Raw genomic sequence first — 16,343 nt, 5'->3', positions numbered from 1 at the left:
TATTGAATTGGGTTTCCATCTTCAAAAAAAATCAGTTGTCTTCCTCAGTCTACAGCTATCATTCACTCTTCAGAGTACTCATTTAGGTGCTTTTTGAATTCTGCTAAGGTTCTGTACTACATTCATTGAAGAAGAAAGAATGGCATGTTTACCCAGAATCAGAAATCCTCCTCTGCCTTTGAAAGCAGGGGCTACCATGTTGTATTCCCTTCATGCACACTGCAGTCATGCAGGAGAACCCTAGTTAAACTCAGCAGAACTGCTATGCAGAGACCAGTGTATTTCAACATATGTTAAATACAATTTGCTGTCTTGAGCAGCACTTAACAAATAAACATAAACAAGATACCTCCCAATGCCAAATTGTATGGATTAGTCTGTTACCTTGGGGAAGAAAGAGTTAGACACAGATCCAGGAAAAAAGGCCTGAATTGTCATATTTGACCACAAGCTGAATCTGATTAAGCTTTCTAAAACTGCTTTCAATAAGTGAAGGCTTCTTGATAAAGTAAGAAAGTAAATTAATTTTTGTTCTGAGAAGAAAGGAAGTTTTACTAAGAGAAAGAGAAATGTTTTCAATATGTGTTTGGTTTGTTTGTTTTTTAAAAACACGGTTCTGTCCTGGATTGAGTTTAAGAATTTTATTGTTGGGAAACTACCAGGACAGAGCTGAGAATCTTCCATCTTTATGACTGAAGGGAACATACATAATCAGTCACAGAAAGTTTAAAATTCACGTGGCTCTGACCAGGGAAGCAAACTAGTCCTTTGAAGGGCTTTTTAAAATCCTGGGATTCAGTTTTCTGACTAGTCGCATCTAACCTTTTGTTTTAATATTTTCTTGAACTTGTGTAATGGGCTATAAAAGGTTCTGTTTATTTTGTTTGTTTAATGCTAGTCTTTAATTTTTTATAGTAAAATTTATTTATTTATTTATATTTTACATCATTGTTCATTTTTGTACAATGTTTGCTTTCTCCTCTCAGGTGTCATTCTGAACCATCATCATAATCTCTTGTGCTCTTCTCTCCCCTGTTCTGATCCCTCTTCTTCCCCCTCCTCTGCAGAATGTCTCTGATTTATCGTTGCCTGTTAATTTTGTTTTTTTTTTAATTGTTATTGTTTTTTTTCTCCTGATCCCTTATTTGGTTTCCCTATATTCTTCCTATAAGTGAAACCATGCAATACTTTTCTGTTTCCTTCTGGCTTATTTCACTGAGCATAATCCCTTCCAGCTCCATCCATGTTGCTGCGAATGGCATGAGTTTATCTTTTTTTGTTGCTGAGTAATATCCCATTGTGTATATGTACCACATCTTCTTGATCCAGTCATCTATTTTTGGGCATTTGGCTTGTTTCCATAGCTTATCTGTTATAAGTAGTGCTGCAGTAAACATAGGGTTGCAGGTACCCTTTTGAATTAATGTTTTTGTATCCTTTGGGTAGATCCCTAGGAGTGGAATTTCTGGGTCATATTGTAGCTCCATTTTTAGTAGACTGAGGAATTTTCACATGGCTTTCCTTAGTGGTTGGACCAATTTGCACTCCCACCAGCAGTGTAGGAGAGTTCCTTTTTTCTCTACATCCTCACCAACATTTGTTGTTGCTATTTTTTTTTTTTAATATGTGCCAATCTCACTGGCGTAATGTGATATTTCTTTGTGTTTTTGATTTGTATTTCCCTGATTATAAGGGATGTTGAACATTTATTGAAATACCTGTTGAATACTGGCCTTTTAACTAGCAAATAACACTTGTAATTTATTTTGCTCAGAAACCTTTCTCTTTTCCTTTCTTTTTTTCCCTCTAAATTCCACTCTGCCAGATTATATCAGGGAGAAGTTAATGCCTGAACCATGTAGACATTTACCTGCTTGTCTCTGTAAACTCTGAAGTAACCAAGATGTCAGGCAGGGTTTGCCTTAGGATGAGCAAAGCTGCTGAAGGCTAACACACAAGCCTTCCAGGGAAGCTTAGCATGAGCACACTTCAGGGCCAGTTAAATCTCCAGAAGATGCTTCTTGTCTGGAGTAACATCCATCCAGATTTCAGTTTTCTGTCTTATAACTCTGGGTCATTTTTTTTTCTGGACTCCCAAACTTAATTGTGAGGGTACATAAAGGTCCTAAGCACTGAAAAAGTGAATATATTTGTATTTAATGCTTTTGTTATTATTACTGTATCCCTCATTGATTATCTCTGAGTAGGACTTGTACTTATTTTAACTGACTTTCTATATTTTGTGATTGATGTCATTGAGCATGGATTACTTCTAAAGAGGGAGAAAAAAAGCAAAATTAAGGTCATATTTTTATAAAAACAGGAGAAAATGACCATGTCCTTACTCTTGAAAGACATGTCGTTTGCTCAGTCTCAGAGCCAGGGAAGCATATTTCTATAAAACAAATATACCAAATTGAAAATTCCAAAAGAAGAGGTTACGAGGACTTCATCTCATTCCAATACCCAAACATGAAGCCAAACTACAGTGCAGATAACTCCTTCCCCTCTGGGTTCTGTGGGTTTCCTCCAGGAGTCTCCTTCCCCTGCCTGTGCTTCTTTTCCCACCCAGAAGGCCAGAGGGGTCTAGTGACTTAAGGTGGGAGCCAGATACAAGTCTCTAACTGAAGCCACAGGCCTTTCTCTGTTTGTAGCACCCCCATAATGGCAGCCTTCTGCTTTGAGAATCTGGGGGATCCCTGCTTTTGTTCACGTGACAGTGACTATAGGTTAACCTTTTTGTACTTCAGTTTTTCAGGTATTTTTAAAAAATATGAACTAGCATCTCTGAAGTTATGATAAAATTCAGGGCATGACTCTCGACTCTATAAAAATCTGCCCCAAAGGGATCTGATTTGCTATGGGACATGGCAGTGTCATCCTTTGCCCTTGACCCTCCCCGGGTGACCTGGCTCTGCCCTGATGCATTAAGTCCATGCTCAACTCTGCTCTCACGAGTACCCAACTGGGTTTGTCTTTTTCTTTTTTTCATTTAGCCAGACAGGTAATATATACCTGGTATTATGCTAAACACTTTGAGTTGTGATCAATTTCAATACCCACAACTGCAAGCAGGCGACAATTGCTATTATTCCCATTCCATCAGGGAGAATACGATGAATGAGATTTGATAGGAAACTTGTCTAAGATCAGATGTTAAAACAGTCACACCATGAAGTTTAACACCGGGGGTCTTGGCTTTGAAGGCAGCATTTACAGCACTGAAATCTGCTGTCAATATAAACTCTGATAACTTTTCTGTATCTGTGTTTATTTATACATATGTAATTTATGTATTTTAATCAAATTATATCATGGAAACTTCACTTTTTTTTAGAAAATTTGACTCAGTCCGAATCTCTGTCCTACTTTCTTTTACTTACTTATAGACACCTGTGCTGTTGGCTTGCCGTCCACTCTAATCACCTTATTATCACTTAATTCCTCTGTTAAAACCCTATGTCCAAACAGTCACATTCTGAGATACTGAGGTTAGGACCTCAGCCTATGAATTTTGGGTAGACACAGTCCCCATAGAATATGACCATTCTAGTTAATTTGATTGAATTTTAATTTTTTCTCACTATGAAGATTGAACTCTGTGTGTTTAGTTGTACTGATGGTTTAATTTCTTAAAATCTTTCTAAAGAAAGTTTGAAAGTGGAGCTAAAGGACATTGCTCTTGCAATGATAGTAGATTTTCAGTATTCATTATATAGATATAATTAAGGTTATTGACCCGTTTGGATCCAAATTTATTTTCTGTAAAATAAGTTGGTTGGACTTTAAATTTTTGTTTCAATCTGAATCCCTAACACATTGTTATAATAAAAGCAACTGTAGAAAAACATACAGACTGTAAGTGGAAAAAGAAAGAAGTAATTCCTCTAGCACTCTCCACCCAGGGGAGACCAAATACTTTTAGAAAGTAGTTATTCATAGCTTCAGAGAAACCATTACTACTGCAGTATTAATGGAGTTGCTGAATTCAAAGAGGAAAAACAGAAAAATTTCAGATTTTACTCCAGAACTGCAATACTAACTGATACTACATCTGCCATGGAGTAAAACGAACTCATCAATGACACAAAATCTAGATGTTCATCTCAAGCATTCCAAGAGGGTGTGTAATTTGGATTGCTTTTTTGGAGGTGGTAATGAACGGCAATGTGGGTTTCATTTGCATGGCGTTTCAATTTAATTATACCAAAGGCAATTGAATTTTCCCGGTCTGTCATCATACATTGAAACACTTAAATGAAAAGAGTACATTTTTAAAGGCATAATAAGAAAATGCTTGCTTATACAAGGTTTAATTAATCCTTAGGACTCATCACTTTTGGTGTCAGAAAATGAAACTCTACAAATGAATTCGGCAAGTTCCCAAGTTGGAACTAAGATATTTGACTAAGATGAAAGTGGCATTGGAAGAGATACAAATAAGACAAAGAGGCTCAAGCTTTTCATTTTATATTACAGAAAACTGCAATTAGTTTTAAAAAATTAATCCTCTAGACTACTCCGACGAACGGTGATTTATGTCCTCCAATTGGGACATAAATAAGTCTTTTGGTTTGATGCCTTTTTATTGCCAGGCAGAGTAAACACGATCATGTATTTCCATGAAGGAAGGTTCTTGGCTTATGAATATGTTAGACTTCTGCCTTTGTTTACTCTTAAAATTATATCTTAGGAAATGTTTTCTCAAGTTTTACTATCAAACTTTACAAAAGTTAGTTTTGTTGACTAGGATTCTGATTTTCAAGTTCTTTTTCTAATGACTCCAGACAAATGAGCAGTAGGTAAAAGCCCTTAATCATCGGATCAGGATTAGAGAAAGGTGATGTGAAGTTTCCTTCGAATTGGCTAACTGCAGAGTTGGAAGGGAGAGTCAGAATCTAAGGGTGCTCCAGTTCTTTCCTCTTGGATTTCTGACAGGGAGATGAGATAGTGGGGACTTGTCTGTTACAAGTGGGGTGGGCTGACCGCCCCACCAGCTGTAGGTTGCTGAGTAACGGAGCCGAGATGCCTTACCTTTCTCCAGTATATAGTATATAGATATACGTAAATGTATATCCAGACTCAAATGTAGATAGTACCGCTGAGTAGTCCAGACCTTGGCAGGCCATGGTCGACCTGGAGGGAAAAAATAAGCCCAAACAAATAGTCGGTACAAACTTCCATTTACAAAATAAATATGAGGCATTGCATGTCCAGCATGGTGGCTGTACTTAGTAACACTGTATTACGTATTTGAAAGTGACTCAGAGAGCAAATCTAAAAAATTCTCATCACACACGAAAATGTAGTCATGGTGAGGGATGTTAATTAGGCTTATTGTGGCGATCATTTTGTAGTATATACAAATACTGAATCATTCTGTTTTATATACACCTGATGCTAATGTGTTATGTAAATTATACCTCCATAAAAAAGAAAACAAAACAAATAACATAGTAAAATACTAATTACTTAGTAAGGAAAAATGTCCTTGTAAATTTTCTTTGATGCCCAGGTTTTAGGAAAGTATATGTCCTTTAAATAAAATGTTTTCTATAGAAAACTAAAACCACTTGAGAAATGTTTCTTATGTAATATCTGTTCAGGACAATAGTTACTCTTTCTTTTTTTTTTTTTTTTTAAGATTTATTTATTTATACAAGAACTGGGGTATAGGCCAGATGCACAGGAGGGTGAGAGGATTCACCAGAGTAGGGAACAGAACAGGCAGACTGATGAAATACACTGCTGAGGGGAGCAGCGGGCAAGACAGGAGAGGTCTGCTGTGCCATGTGGGATTCTCGCCAGCCACCCGGGATCAAACCCACACTGCAGAGGCTGCGGACAGCTTCACGGTGTGGCTCTCAACTGCCTGTGCCACCAGGAAGGCCCTATTTCTTGATAGAAAGCAAAATTTGAAGTCCTTTCCTTCCAGGCCTGTTCCCTAAGGATGCAGCCAGACTTCACCATGATTCTCCTTACGAACATGTTTTCTTAAGCGTGCATTCACCCTTCCCACACTAATTGGGGCTATGCTCTTTCTCACCCTTAGCACCCAGCATACTGACTTTCACTCCATGATAGCACTCAGCATGCTGGCTCCTTCTTTGATTATTCTTTACTTAAGAAAAATTCCACGTTCTTGATTTTTTTTCTGTTGGTTTATAGGCTAAGTAAGTTTTGAATATTTAAAAATTATAACATCTGTAGGGTTTTTTTTTGTAAAAATGTCATTTTAATATTTTTTTTTTAAGATTTTATTTATTTATACAAGCACTGGGTACAGTCAGAAGTGCGGGAGGGTGAGAGAATTCACCAGAGCCAGAGCGGGGTGCAGAGCAGGCAGAAGGACCGAAGTACACTGCTGAGGGGAGCAGCGGGTGGCAGGAGAGGTCTGCGCGCCATGTGGGACCCTCCTCCGGTGGCCGGGGAGCAGCCGGGGATCGAACCGGCACTGCAGAGGCTGCGGGCAGCTTCGCAACCCAGCGCTCAACCGCTGCGCCACCAGGGAGGCCCAAAAATGTCATTTTAATATTACATATAGATAATACTACCTCTTGATTCATCACAGTGCTGACAGTTACTAGAACATGAGCTAATATACAAGCAATTTTAAACCTGATTTTAGTTTCCTTCACGATCTGGGTGAAAGATCACAAGTGTTTTCTTCCATGAAAATTTTTAAACTATGCAAATCCTAATACATGTTTCACCCTGCTTTGCAGCAAAACCAATTTCTATTTCAATTGCAAATAAGAACAGGGCACTATAACAACGGTTTATGATTGCAAAAGCAAGAAATCTTTTTTTTTTTAGCATTTTAAATACAAAGTAAGGGTAAAGTTTTCCTTTATTTGATATATATAAAATTGAAACCTGAAGTAAAAAATGTCTGTCTGAGCACATGAGAACCTAGTCATTGATGGCTCCAAAAGTAACATTGTCTTACTATGTCTCATTGGTTCAAGCTCAGTGCTTCCTTGCTCCTTGTGAGATAGTGATCACTGGACCTCTGTGCAATCAGCAACAACAGAGTCTGTGTGTCTTTGTAGACTACTGTATAATAGTAACCCATGTAAGTGTCTCATGATAGAATCTTTAGTCATTTTTAATAACCAGGAAACCTCCTTTGCATCAACTCACCGCACAAAACAGAAATGATTCTGACCTGGTGTGTAGAGACAGGGCTCTATTTGTTCCCATTCAATTCTTGACTGTTCTTTATCCCAGCCATTGAAATTGCAGAATTTGACTGCAAAAAAGTGCACATTCCCTTGACCTTTAATTTCCATCCCCCTTCATTTCCTGTGGTATTTAATCCTTTGCCTTTATCATGATATTTGTTCAAATTCCCTACTCTGCCAGTGTAAAAGAATGTACGTGGGAGCTTCACATCTAAAACTCTTATTCTGAAAGGTTTTTTTCCCAAAAGGTTGCTATTCCTCGTGGCCAGTTCAGCAAGTACCAGGCAGGAGATGCTTGTGTTTCATGAGATTTAAATGTGTAGATGGTATCGAGTCACTTCTTCATTCATAATAACAAGGGACGAGCCAGAGAATCGACTCTGCACTCATAGCCTATTTTAATTATATGTAAGCCAGCATATATTTTTTGATATATATCTGCTTAAAGTTCACATTGTTTTGCTAGGAGCCCCTGTGACTGATGAGCTCAGTGACTTAGAACCCTATTCTGGCCCAAGTGGGAGGAGAAAAGCCAAGAAATAGAAACTGTGGAGAGAAATTGAGACTCTTTAGGAAGAATTTACAAATGTCTGTGGCTGTCTGGGATATACCATCATGTGCATTAACCCTGGACAAATATCTGGCAGAGACCAAATGGTCCTTTGACTATCAGAAAGGCATAGAGAATCTGATAGACCAGCAGGTATGGAGTTAGATGACATCCAAGTCTCCCCTGGTCCTATAATGCTTTAATTCCATGCCCTTTCAGAGATCTAAAAGGAGGGTTGTCTTAAAACATTAGTCAACTAGGACATATTGTATTTGTCACCTCACACAGGGATGTCTTGAGGCCAAAAACTTATTCAACTTCTGTCACAAGAGGATTAACCTTTAAAAGTACTTTCTCCAGAAAAACATGTCAGGCAATGAGAGCTCGTGATTGTTCCTGCTAAGGTGATTTTCCTTTATCTTTATCTTTGGTTCCAAACTTAAAAACCCCTTCACTCTTTTAGATTCCAGAGGCATTATTCTTTACTCCAGGCAGAAGACAACTGAATTATTGGAACTCGGCAGATGCCAAAAATCCATTTTAAATCTCGTTCGGAATCCTTGACTCAGTTTGGTTCCCTTGTTCCATGGAAAGAGTCCACGTGACTGTGCTTTCAGGGAGGTTAATGTCAGTGGCAGTTTGATAATGTTTCAGGGTAAATTGCAGCAATTCCTAGCAAGTTGCAAAAGAAGCCATTCAGGATAATTATATTTAAATAAGGCTCAGCTTGAAAGCTGATGAAAGGATGCAGTGGTAGGTGTGTCTGGTTCACTATCATGTCATTGAAGAACAGGCCATCCCACACTGGTTTACATACCTTCCTGACAGGGGCATCGCCTATTGGGGTGTTTCTTTTCATTGTGTGTCTCCCACTGATGTCAGATGCAAGCAAGCAAGAGCATGATCCAGCATGGATTTGCCTCCATCCAGATCTAGAGTTACATGGAGAAAGGCCAGGAAGATATGGCCAAGTCAGCCTTTGCTCAGGGCTCACAAAGAAAAGCCGTGATTGAGCAGCTTAGAGACATTCCGATGACAAGTTATTTTAAAGCTGCGGAGCGAGGTGCCATGCCAGGGGAATCTGCCTTTTCTGGATTTCATATGTTTGTTCAAAAGCACTTCTTTTTTTTTTTTTTTTTAAAGCACATCTCCTGCTCCTTGAGGACAGGGACTGTCATTTTTATATATATAAAGATTTATTTATTCATGCATACAAGAACCAGGGTACTGACCAGATGCGTGGGAGGGTGAGAGAATTCACCAGAGACAGAGTGGGGAACAGAACAGGCAGACTTATGAAATAAACTGCTGAGGGGAGCAGCGGGCGAGACAGGAGAGGTCTGCCGCACCATGTGGGATTCTCGCTGGCTGGCTGGGATGGAACCAGCGCTGCAGAGGCTGCAGACAGCTTCCCAGTGCTGGGTTCAACCGCGTGTACCACCAGGGGAGGCCCCTCAAAAGCACTTCTTGTAAGCAACACTGGCCAGGCTTATTTTAGGTGCTTGAAGCTGCAGAGAAGAGGAAGAAAATAGCCTTTCAAGTCATGAGTTCACACTAGAAATTAACATTTTAATCAAAGTTCATTTATAAAATCTGGACCAGTTGAAATGGATTGCATTAAAAATTAGTTAGAAATATGCTTTTTATATCTGGGCTACAATCACATACTCTTACATTTACATTGCTTGGAAGATATAAAGCAATTCATTGGTATTATTATAATGATGATGATTATTAAATAAGACTTGAAGGAAGAAAGGCAGACAGAGTTGAGATATATTTCGACTTGTAAAAGAAAACTATATATGAGTAACAAATGATTGCTTCAGTTGGAGTTTATCATAAAACTCCAAGCATCTACAGAATGAGCATTTTAAGGGGCAGGTCTTACACTGAGCCATTTAAGAAACGTTCACAGTAACATGACATTTACAAGGTACAAATGTAGAATAGCCCTATAATTCTGAGGATCTGCCTGTGACATGAATTAGGATTTATAATCTGAAACATCTTTACGTGGACTGTCTCGCCAGCACTCCAAATCCCCACTGGCCTTCTCACCCAGCAGACTAGATGGCCACAGAGCTCAGAACCCTGTCTCCCTACTACTGCGAACAGATTCTCATCCTACTAAGGTGTCATATCTACCAAGTGCTGCTTAGAGCTGCGACCCCGGGCTCTGGTTTCTGTGATGGTCTCATGCAGGATGGGATAAGCAGAGACAGGGAGATGGGAGAAGCACCAGGGCACTATGAATAGTAACAGTCCAATACAGTAGATGTTACTGTTGACTGTGTTAACTCCCTGAGGGGCTCTCTCCATTCCTAGTATCAGTCCTGTTTTTAGATCGGAAAATGGTTTAGAGAAGTTAACTTCAGAACTAACATCAAACATAGGCGAATTCACAGTTCTCAGATTGGAAGGATGATATTTCTGATTCTGTATCCCACTTTATACTCGGTGCCAGACTGTCTTCGTATTAAGACAGTAAACTCCGTGTTACTCTAGGTGATTAATTTTTCCAGTGAGGAGAAGGAATTCTGTGGTGTTAGTGATGGAATCTGGAATAATCTGTAAGTGACTGTGCCGAACAAAAGCGCCCAACTCATCCCCTTTATCCAGAGGGGTGTCGGTGCCAGGTATTGGAAATGGAGGTGTTATTAGTCCGAGGACACAGTGTGCACCCAAGAAATGGATCAGAGAAGAGGAGTGTGAAGGCACAGGGAGAAAACTGACCCTAATGGATTGAAAGTCTATGGAAGGCCAATAGAAAACAAACAAACAAAAAAAACACACCCAAAAAGTGTTATTGGCAGGACGCTCAGAGAGCAGAGATGAGAATTGGGGCTTCAGTGGAGGATCAGGGAGTGTGCAGGGAGTTGTCTCCATGGCCTGCCCTGCCCCAGAATCACAGGGTACCAGCTGTGCATAACCTGGATGGGGGTGGGGTGGGCTTGGGGTTTGGGAGGCCTAGGGCAGTCGTGTTAGTGAGAGTTGTTTTTATCACGGTTCTTGAGAATGTTGGCATTAGGGCATTTGGGAGTTAAGGTCAGCGCCACGACCTTCCACTCTGCCCAAGGAGGTCTGGTCTGATATTACAGAGAAGATTAGTGAGAAGGTGACAGGCCCAGATCACTGCCTGATTTTTTGGGAACCTCACCATGGCGAATCCCTCAGCTCCTGAAGAGCCTCAATGGCAGTCAGGTCTACAGCCTCCAGCGTGGAGCTTCTGACAGTGGAGGAGTAATTCGTGGGAGATGTTGACACAGAGTGAATTGGTGTTTATCCAGCTTGTTCGTCTCGTCTATGCTCTACTAACTTTCTTGGCAAAATTTAATTTTAGAACACTAATGACAAGGCTATTCCCCAGACTCCAAGGAAGAGCTTTGTCAGTCTCCACCCCCAGCAGGCCACTAATGGAACACTAATATGTTTTGACATAAAAGGGCGCAATTGAATTACTTGGCTTTCATTTAATCTCACCTTACTTTTTCTTCCCCACATTCTCGTCAGTTTTCATGTTCTCAGTTGGCCTGGAAAATTCCAGCCGGGAGAAGATCCAGAGACAAGTTCCCTGAGAAGGAGCTCAGCTCATCAGAAGTGTCTGGGGAGGGTCCTGTTCCTGCCCTGAGCATCTTCCAATTCCTGGCAGCAACAGATGCTGTTGTTTTTAGGCAGAACTTTACTTAGGAGAGCAGTCCTCAGAATAATAATTACCTCGATAAAAGCTAGTATCTACTGAGCACTTACAATGGCCTGGGCATTTTTCTAAGCATGTCACCTGCATTGACTCACTCAATTCTCATCACATCCCCATGAGAGCAGTGTTCTTACCCCCACTTTACCTGCGTGGAAACTGAAGCCAGAATTTCCTCATTAACCAGTAATTGGAAGAACTCGACTTCAGCTCCAGCCAGTCTGCCTTGCAATCTGAGCTCCTCAGCTCCTCTCTGAGCTGTCTCCTTTGAGATGTTTACTCCAGGGTCCAAATGATTCAGAAGGATTTCCATCATGGCACCTGTGATTGAATGTCCTGAAGTTTGTTGATTGACCTGATGTGAGGCAAGGTCTGAGAGCAGGTTGAATACCAAGGACCCCCATCAGAAAAGAGGGGTTAAGCAAGCTGCTGCTTGTAGGGAAGTGGGGTGGGTTGCATGTTATTGGGGGAAGGTAGGAGTTGACACCAAGAGTGAGAAAGTGTAGGTAGTGGATAGGAGAGAGTGAGAAAAGGTGGGCGAGGGTCTCCATTCTGTTATCTCTTGCTGTATGATCTTGCTGGAGATGAAATGAGATAGTATATGAATTCATTTGGATTCTGAGATGTTCTATTTGGATGACAGCTCTTGTCCTTGCCACTGTAGATCAGGATGGTCGGTAGAGCCCAAGGTTCAGGAGGTGACAGTGTGTGCTTTGGGGGAGGGGTAAAAATTATAAACAGGGAGTAGGGGCTTGGTATTTGAGAAAGGGGGTACACACTGGTTAGTCATGGGGAGCTCCTAGAGGTGGGTTGCAAGGACAGGGCTACAGAATCCTGCAGCTGCTGCTGCTGTAGCCAGGTCTGGAACCTGCAGCCCACTGGAGGGCGCTAGAGCTCACTGCCCTTTGATCTGTTATCTCAAAAAAATGTCTAACTGGAGCATTTTCAACGCTGTCCTCCCTCTTACAGCGTCTATGGGGCCACCGCATTCTATGCTCTAGCTCGGCTCAGGTCTGCTTTGCTTGTGGGACAATATTTGCAAATTATAGTCTTTGCAGGTTCACTAGGGTGAACTTGGGGAAGACCAGGCCCCTCAGTTTCAGTAGAAGTATTCAGTACTCTGTTCATGACTTGAATTCTTTCCTATTTCTCACATCCAACACCTAGGCACTTTGCTATAATCCTTATTTTTGCTCTTGCCCTGAGTTATCATATACTTGCATATGGAGATGCTCTCAAAATAATTATTTTTCTACAAATGATTATAGTCAATGAAAAAAATAATCCCCAAATCCCACCACATGCAGATAACAGCTTGGAACGACGAGTGGAACATTTTCTGCTGGCACTTCTCTATGCACATGCAAGCTCTGAAACTCCAATTTCCCCGAAGAAGATTATGCCATATCTCATTTTCCATGACTTTGTTTCACTTAGCACTCTCTTGTCCCCACACTAGCCCCTAAACAAATGCAGTTCTGCACGCTCACTTGAGGTATTAGCCCCGTGTTCTCTTGTATGAACGGACCAGGCTCCTGACCACCCCCTTGTTGGTCTGTTGCTGATCTGAGCACCACATAAGGTTTCTTGACTGTGACTTTGGTGACAAATCCCTGGGATTCTCGGCATCGTCTAAGAGAAGGGTGTGAAACCCAGAGCATCCATGACTCAGCTCTCAGCCCCTGACTCTGCTACTTCCACTTAGTAGCCTTAAAAACACGTGATTTTAAGTGAACTTAAGGGTCACTTAAGGACACTTAAGGACAGCTAGGACAACACTTAAGGACACTTAAGGACAACTTAAGGTCACTTAAAATCACGTGACTGTTCTGAAACTCAGTTTCCTTGTCTATACATGATGATAGGCAAGGTATTTAAGGTTTGTTCGGATCATTTACAAAAATGCTGTCACACTGTTGCCCACCACAGCTTCATCATCACTCACATCAGTTTTATTCAGCCATTCAGCCCAGCACACAGGTGACACCCCTAATGGGGGGCAATGAACTGTTAATCAGGGGTGTTTTCTGACCAGCCCCTCAGAAATACCCACCTTGTGGTTTTGTGTTGGCTTAGTGGCTAATCCAGTGAAATGAGACCTTTTTTACAAGCCTCCATCTTGCTCTAGAATGTGTATGCTTATATCTAAGTCTCTGTGTGGGTGTGATTGGGGGGTGTGGTGTGCACACGTGCATCTGTAGCTGTTATTTGGGGGGTGAGTAGATTGGGGTCTATATGGTGAATATTACTGTATTTTGCCTTCAATGAAGTTTTAGGTCAAATAATGAGGTTAAAGATTATTTTTCTCCTTCCATTGTTGCAATGAAATTAAGTGTGTGTGTGTGTGTGTGTGTGTGTGTGTGTGTGAGAGAGAGAGAGAGAGAGAGAGAGAGAGAGAGAGAGAGAGAGAGAGAGAGAGAGAGAAAAGCAGGCATAGAGTTATCCTGACAATATTTTTGAAGTATCGCTCCTTCCTTTCATCCAGTCTTTTTTTTCTTCCCTCCTCCTCCAACCCCATATTCCTTGTTTCCTATCTTCTTTCTCTTTTCTCTTTCCCCCCTCTTCCATCTCCCTGCCTTTACTGAAATTGAGGAGTAATGTTATTATTTCTACTTTAGTCAGTGGTGACTTTTGTCCCATAATGTAGGAAAGGAAAAGCAATCCTCTGAGAAAGTTCTCTGAACCACTGAAATGTAAGGATCAGATAACCTTCAAGGACAACTAGGGATTTTTTTTATATTAATATGTTGAAGAAATATATTTACCTATAGCTGCAATGTTGAAAATTGTATTGTGCTAATGCCCATGATTAAGCTGTTTTGAAAATGTTATACGAGAACATTCAAGGAATCCAGATAGAGAGATCCTGAGGGTAAACAGAGCTACCTTCCAGTTGTTTAATATGTGTCCCGAGCCACTTTGGATTGAATTGCATACTTTATTCCCTTCCTAAAGAAAATACACTGGGCATATTTAAATTTTTCCCTTCGTTTTGGGGTATTTAGAGGCTCGTCATTGTAATATGCTCCAACCCAGAGGTGGTCTCAGACGTGAGTGAGGTGGAGAGAGCAACTTCAGTCTCAGCCCTGTGCTTTCTGGATTCTTGGTCTGATCTGGTACTGTTTCTCTGCTCTTCTGAGAGCTTTACAAGTATATTTACCTAGAGCAGATCTTTACAGCCTTATTCTGCTTCTCACTACTTTGGATTAGCTGCAACGAACTCACTGTGGAGCACAACACACAATCCTATTAGAATGTTTAATAAATTAATAGCAAATATGTGTGTGACTTCCAGAAGCTTTTTCTGTTTATTGCACTATTCTTGCCTGGATTTCAGAAACTTGAGGTTTCTGGAGAAGTGTTTTGCAAATAATTTATGTGCTTGTAAAGAACCCACAATTCTAGTTTGATGACAGTTTTTCTTCGAGGCATGGAGAGACTGTATTGCCTCTAGCCTCTCCTGGTGCTTAGGGCGCCCGGCCCCACACTCTCGTTTACGTCTGACCCCTTGTTCTTGCCTTGCAGCCCCCAGTCTGTCCCAGACCGCCTGAGAATCCGGGTGAACAAAATCAGCCTACAAGACTATGAAGGATTCCACTATGACAAAGAGAAGCTTCGGGAAGCCTGTGAGTTGAAAGTGCCTAATTGATTTCATGTATTCTGCCTCTTGTTCCTCCTCAGTTTGATGGGTAGATTAGTCTGATGCTGGAAAGTGATGGTTGGAGTTGAAGTGAAGGGAAGCACAGAACCCTCAGTGATGATCATTGGGCTGAAGAAAATGGAAGTCGAAAGGAAAGCAGCAGAATTTTATTCTTCTGTAGATGCCAAGATCTCCTGGATTATTAATCACCTTAGCCTCAGGCCTGTCTAAAATGAGAAAAACAGAAAATCAGGAAACCATATGGTATAGTAACTTCTGGAAAATGCTGGAGATAACACAAACCTCTTTCTGGAGTCTGCATTAAGAAATACTCTCCTCATTCTTCATGTAGATGTGACAAATTATCTGTGAAGTCAAATCTAACACTTTCAGCAACTAAAAAATTGTACCATGTCCAGGAAAGTTCCATAGGATATTCCAGTGTTAAGATAAAGGGATTCATTGTTTCTGAAATCTTAAATGGAGTCAACATATGAATAACTTTTCAATGCTCATATTTTCCATATGCTTCTATGCATATGTATTTATTAATTCACTTTGCTCTTCACTCACTGTGTATTGGGCACATTTTACATTCTACCACTGTTTGTAGCCCTGTCTATATCATGATATATGAGGTAAGTGGGCAAAATAGGCAATAGGAAATTAAAACTATTGGCAGGTTAGATATTAGGGTTCTGAGCTCCTTCATAATGGTGGGGCTCACAGGACAGTGCACTGAAGTCAGAGTAGATGAGGGCAGCACCCCGGGGCAGGTAAGGATGCCAGCTGGAGAAGTGCTGTATGGAACCTGAGATTCTTAAATGAAGTCCAACATGGCCTCCAAGCATGGACCTGCCTGGACTGAAGAGGGAAGTAGTAAAAGGGGCAGAAATGGAGCAGAGGATGCATCCCTTGATAATGATTTCTGCCTTTGGATTCCTGAACCACATTTACATTAGAAAATACAATCTGTCTGGGCTTCCCTGTGGCCTAGGGCTTAAGTCTCAGCACTGTCACCTCCAGGGCTTGAGTTCCATCCCCGGCCAGGAAGGTGACCTACATGGTGCAGCAGACCTCGCTTGTCTCACCTGCTGCTCCCCTCAGCAGTGTATTTCAGTAGCTCTGCCCGTTCTGCTCTCCATTCTGTCTCTGGGGAATTCTCTCACCCCTGGAGTGGGTGAGTGGTCTGGAGTGGGGCTTAGTGAATGGGAATCCTGCAATCTGGGAACAGTCTCATGTGAGGTGCAGGCACTTTGGGGTCTGTGGGGG

At 41.1% G+C, this 16,343-nt stretch overlaps 1 protein-coding gene across 2 annotated transcripts in view; it reads left to right on the top strand.

Annotated features, from left to right (window-relative positions):
• DGKI (diacylglycerol kinase iota) overlaps positions 1-16,343 on the top strand; it is a gene marked incomplete at both ends in the record, with an annotated part of 370,310 nt that overhangs the window by 258,516 nt on the left and 95,451 nt on the right. For both annotated transcript variants that reach the window (XM_084229448.1, XM_084229447.1), the window contains one exon: positions 14,957-15,057. In XM_084229448.1, the coding sequence (XP_084085574.1) occupies positions 14,957-15,057 (101 nt within the window). The remainder of the gene's footprint in view (positions 1-14,956; positions 15,058-16,343) is intronic.

Source organism: Talpa europaea (genome assembly GCF_964194135.1).
Source record: "Talpa europaea genome assembly, chromosome: 3".
Classification (NCBI taxonomy): Eukaryota; Metazoa; Chordata; class Mammalia; order Eulipotyphla; family Talpidae; genus Talpa; species Talpa europaea.
Note: the sequence above shows the minus strand (reverse complement) of the source record. Positions and strands in the feature narration are given on the sequence as shown.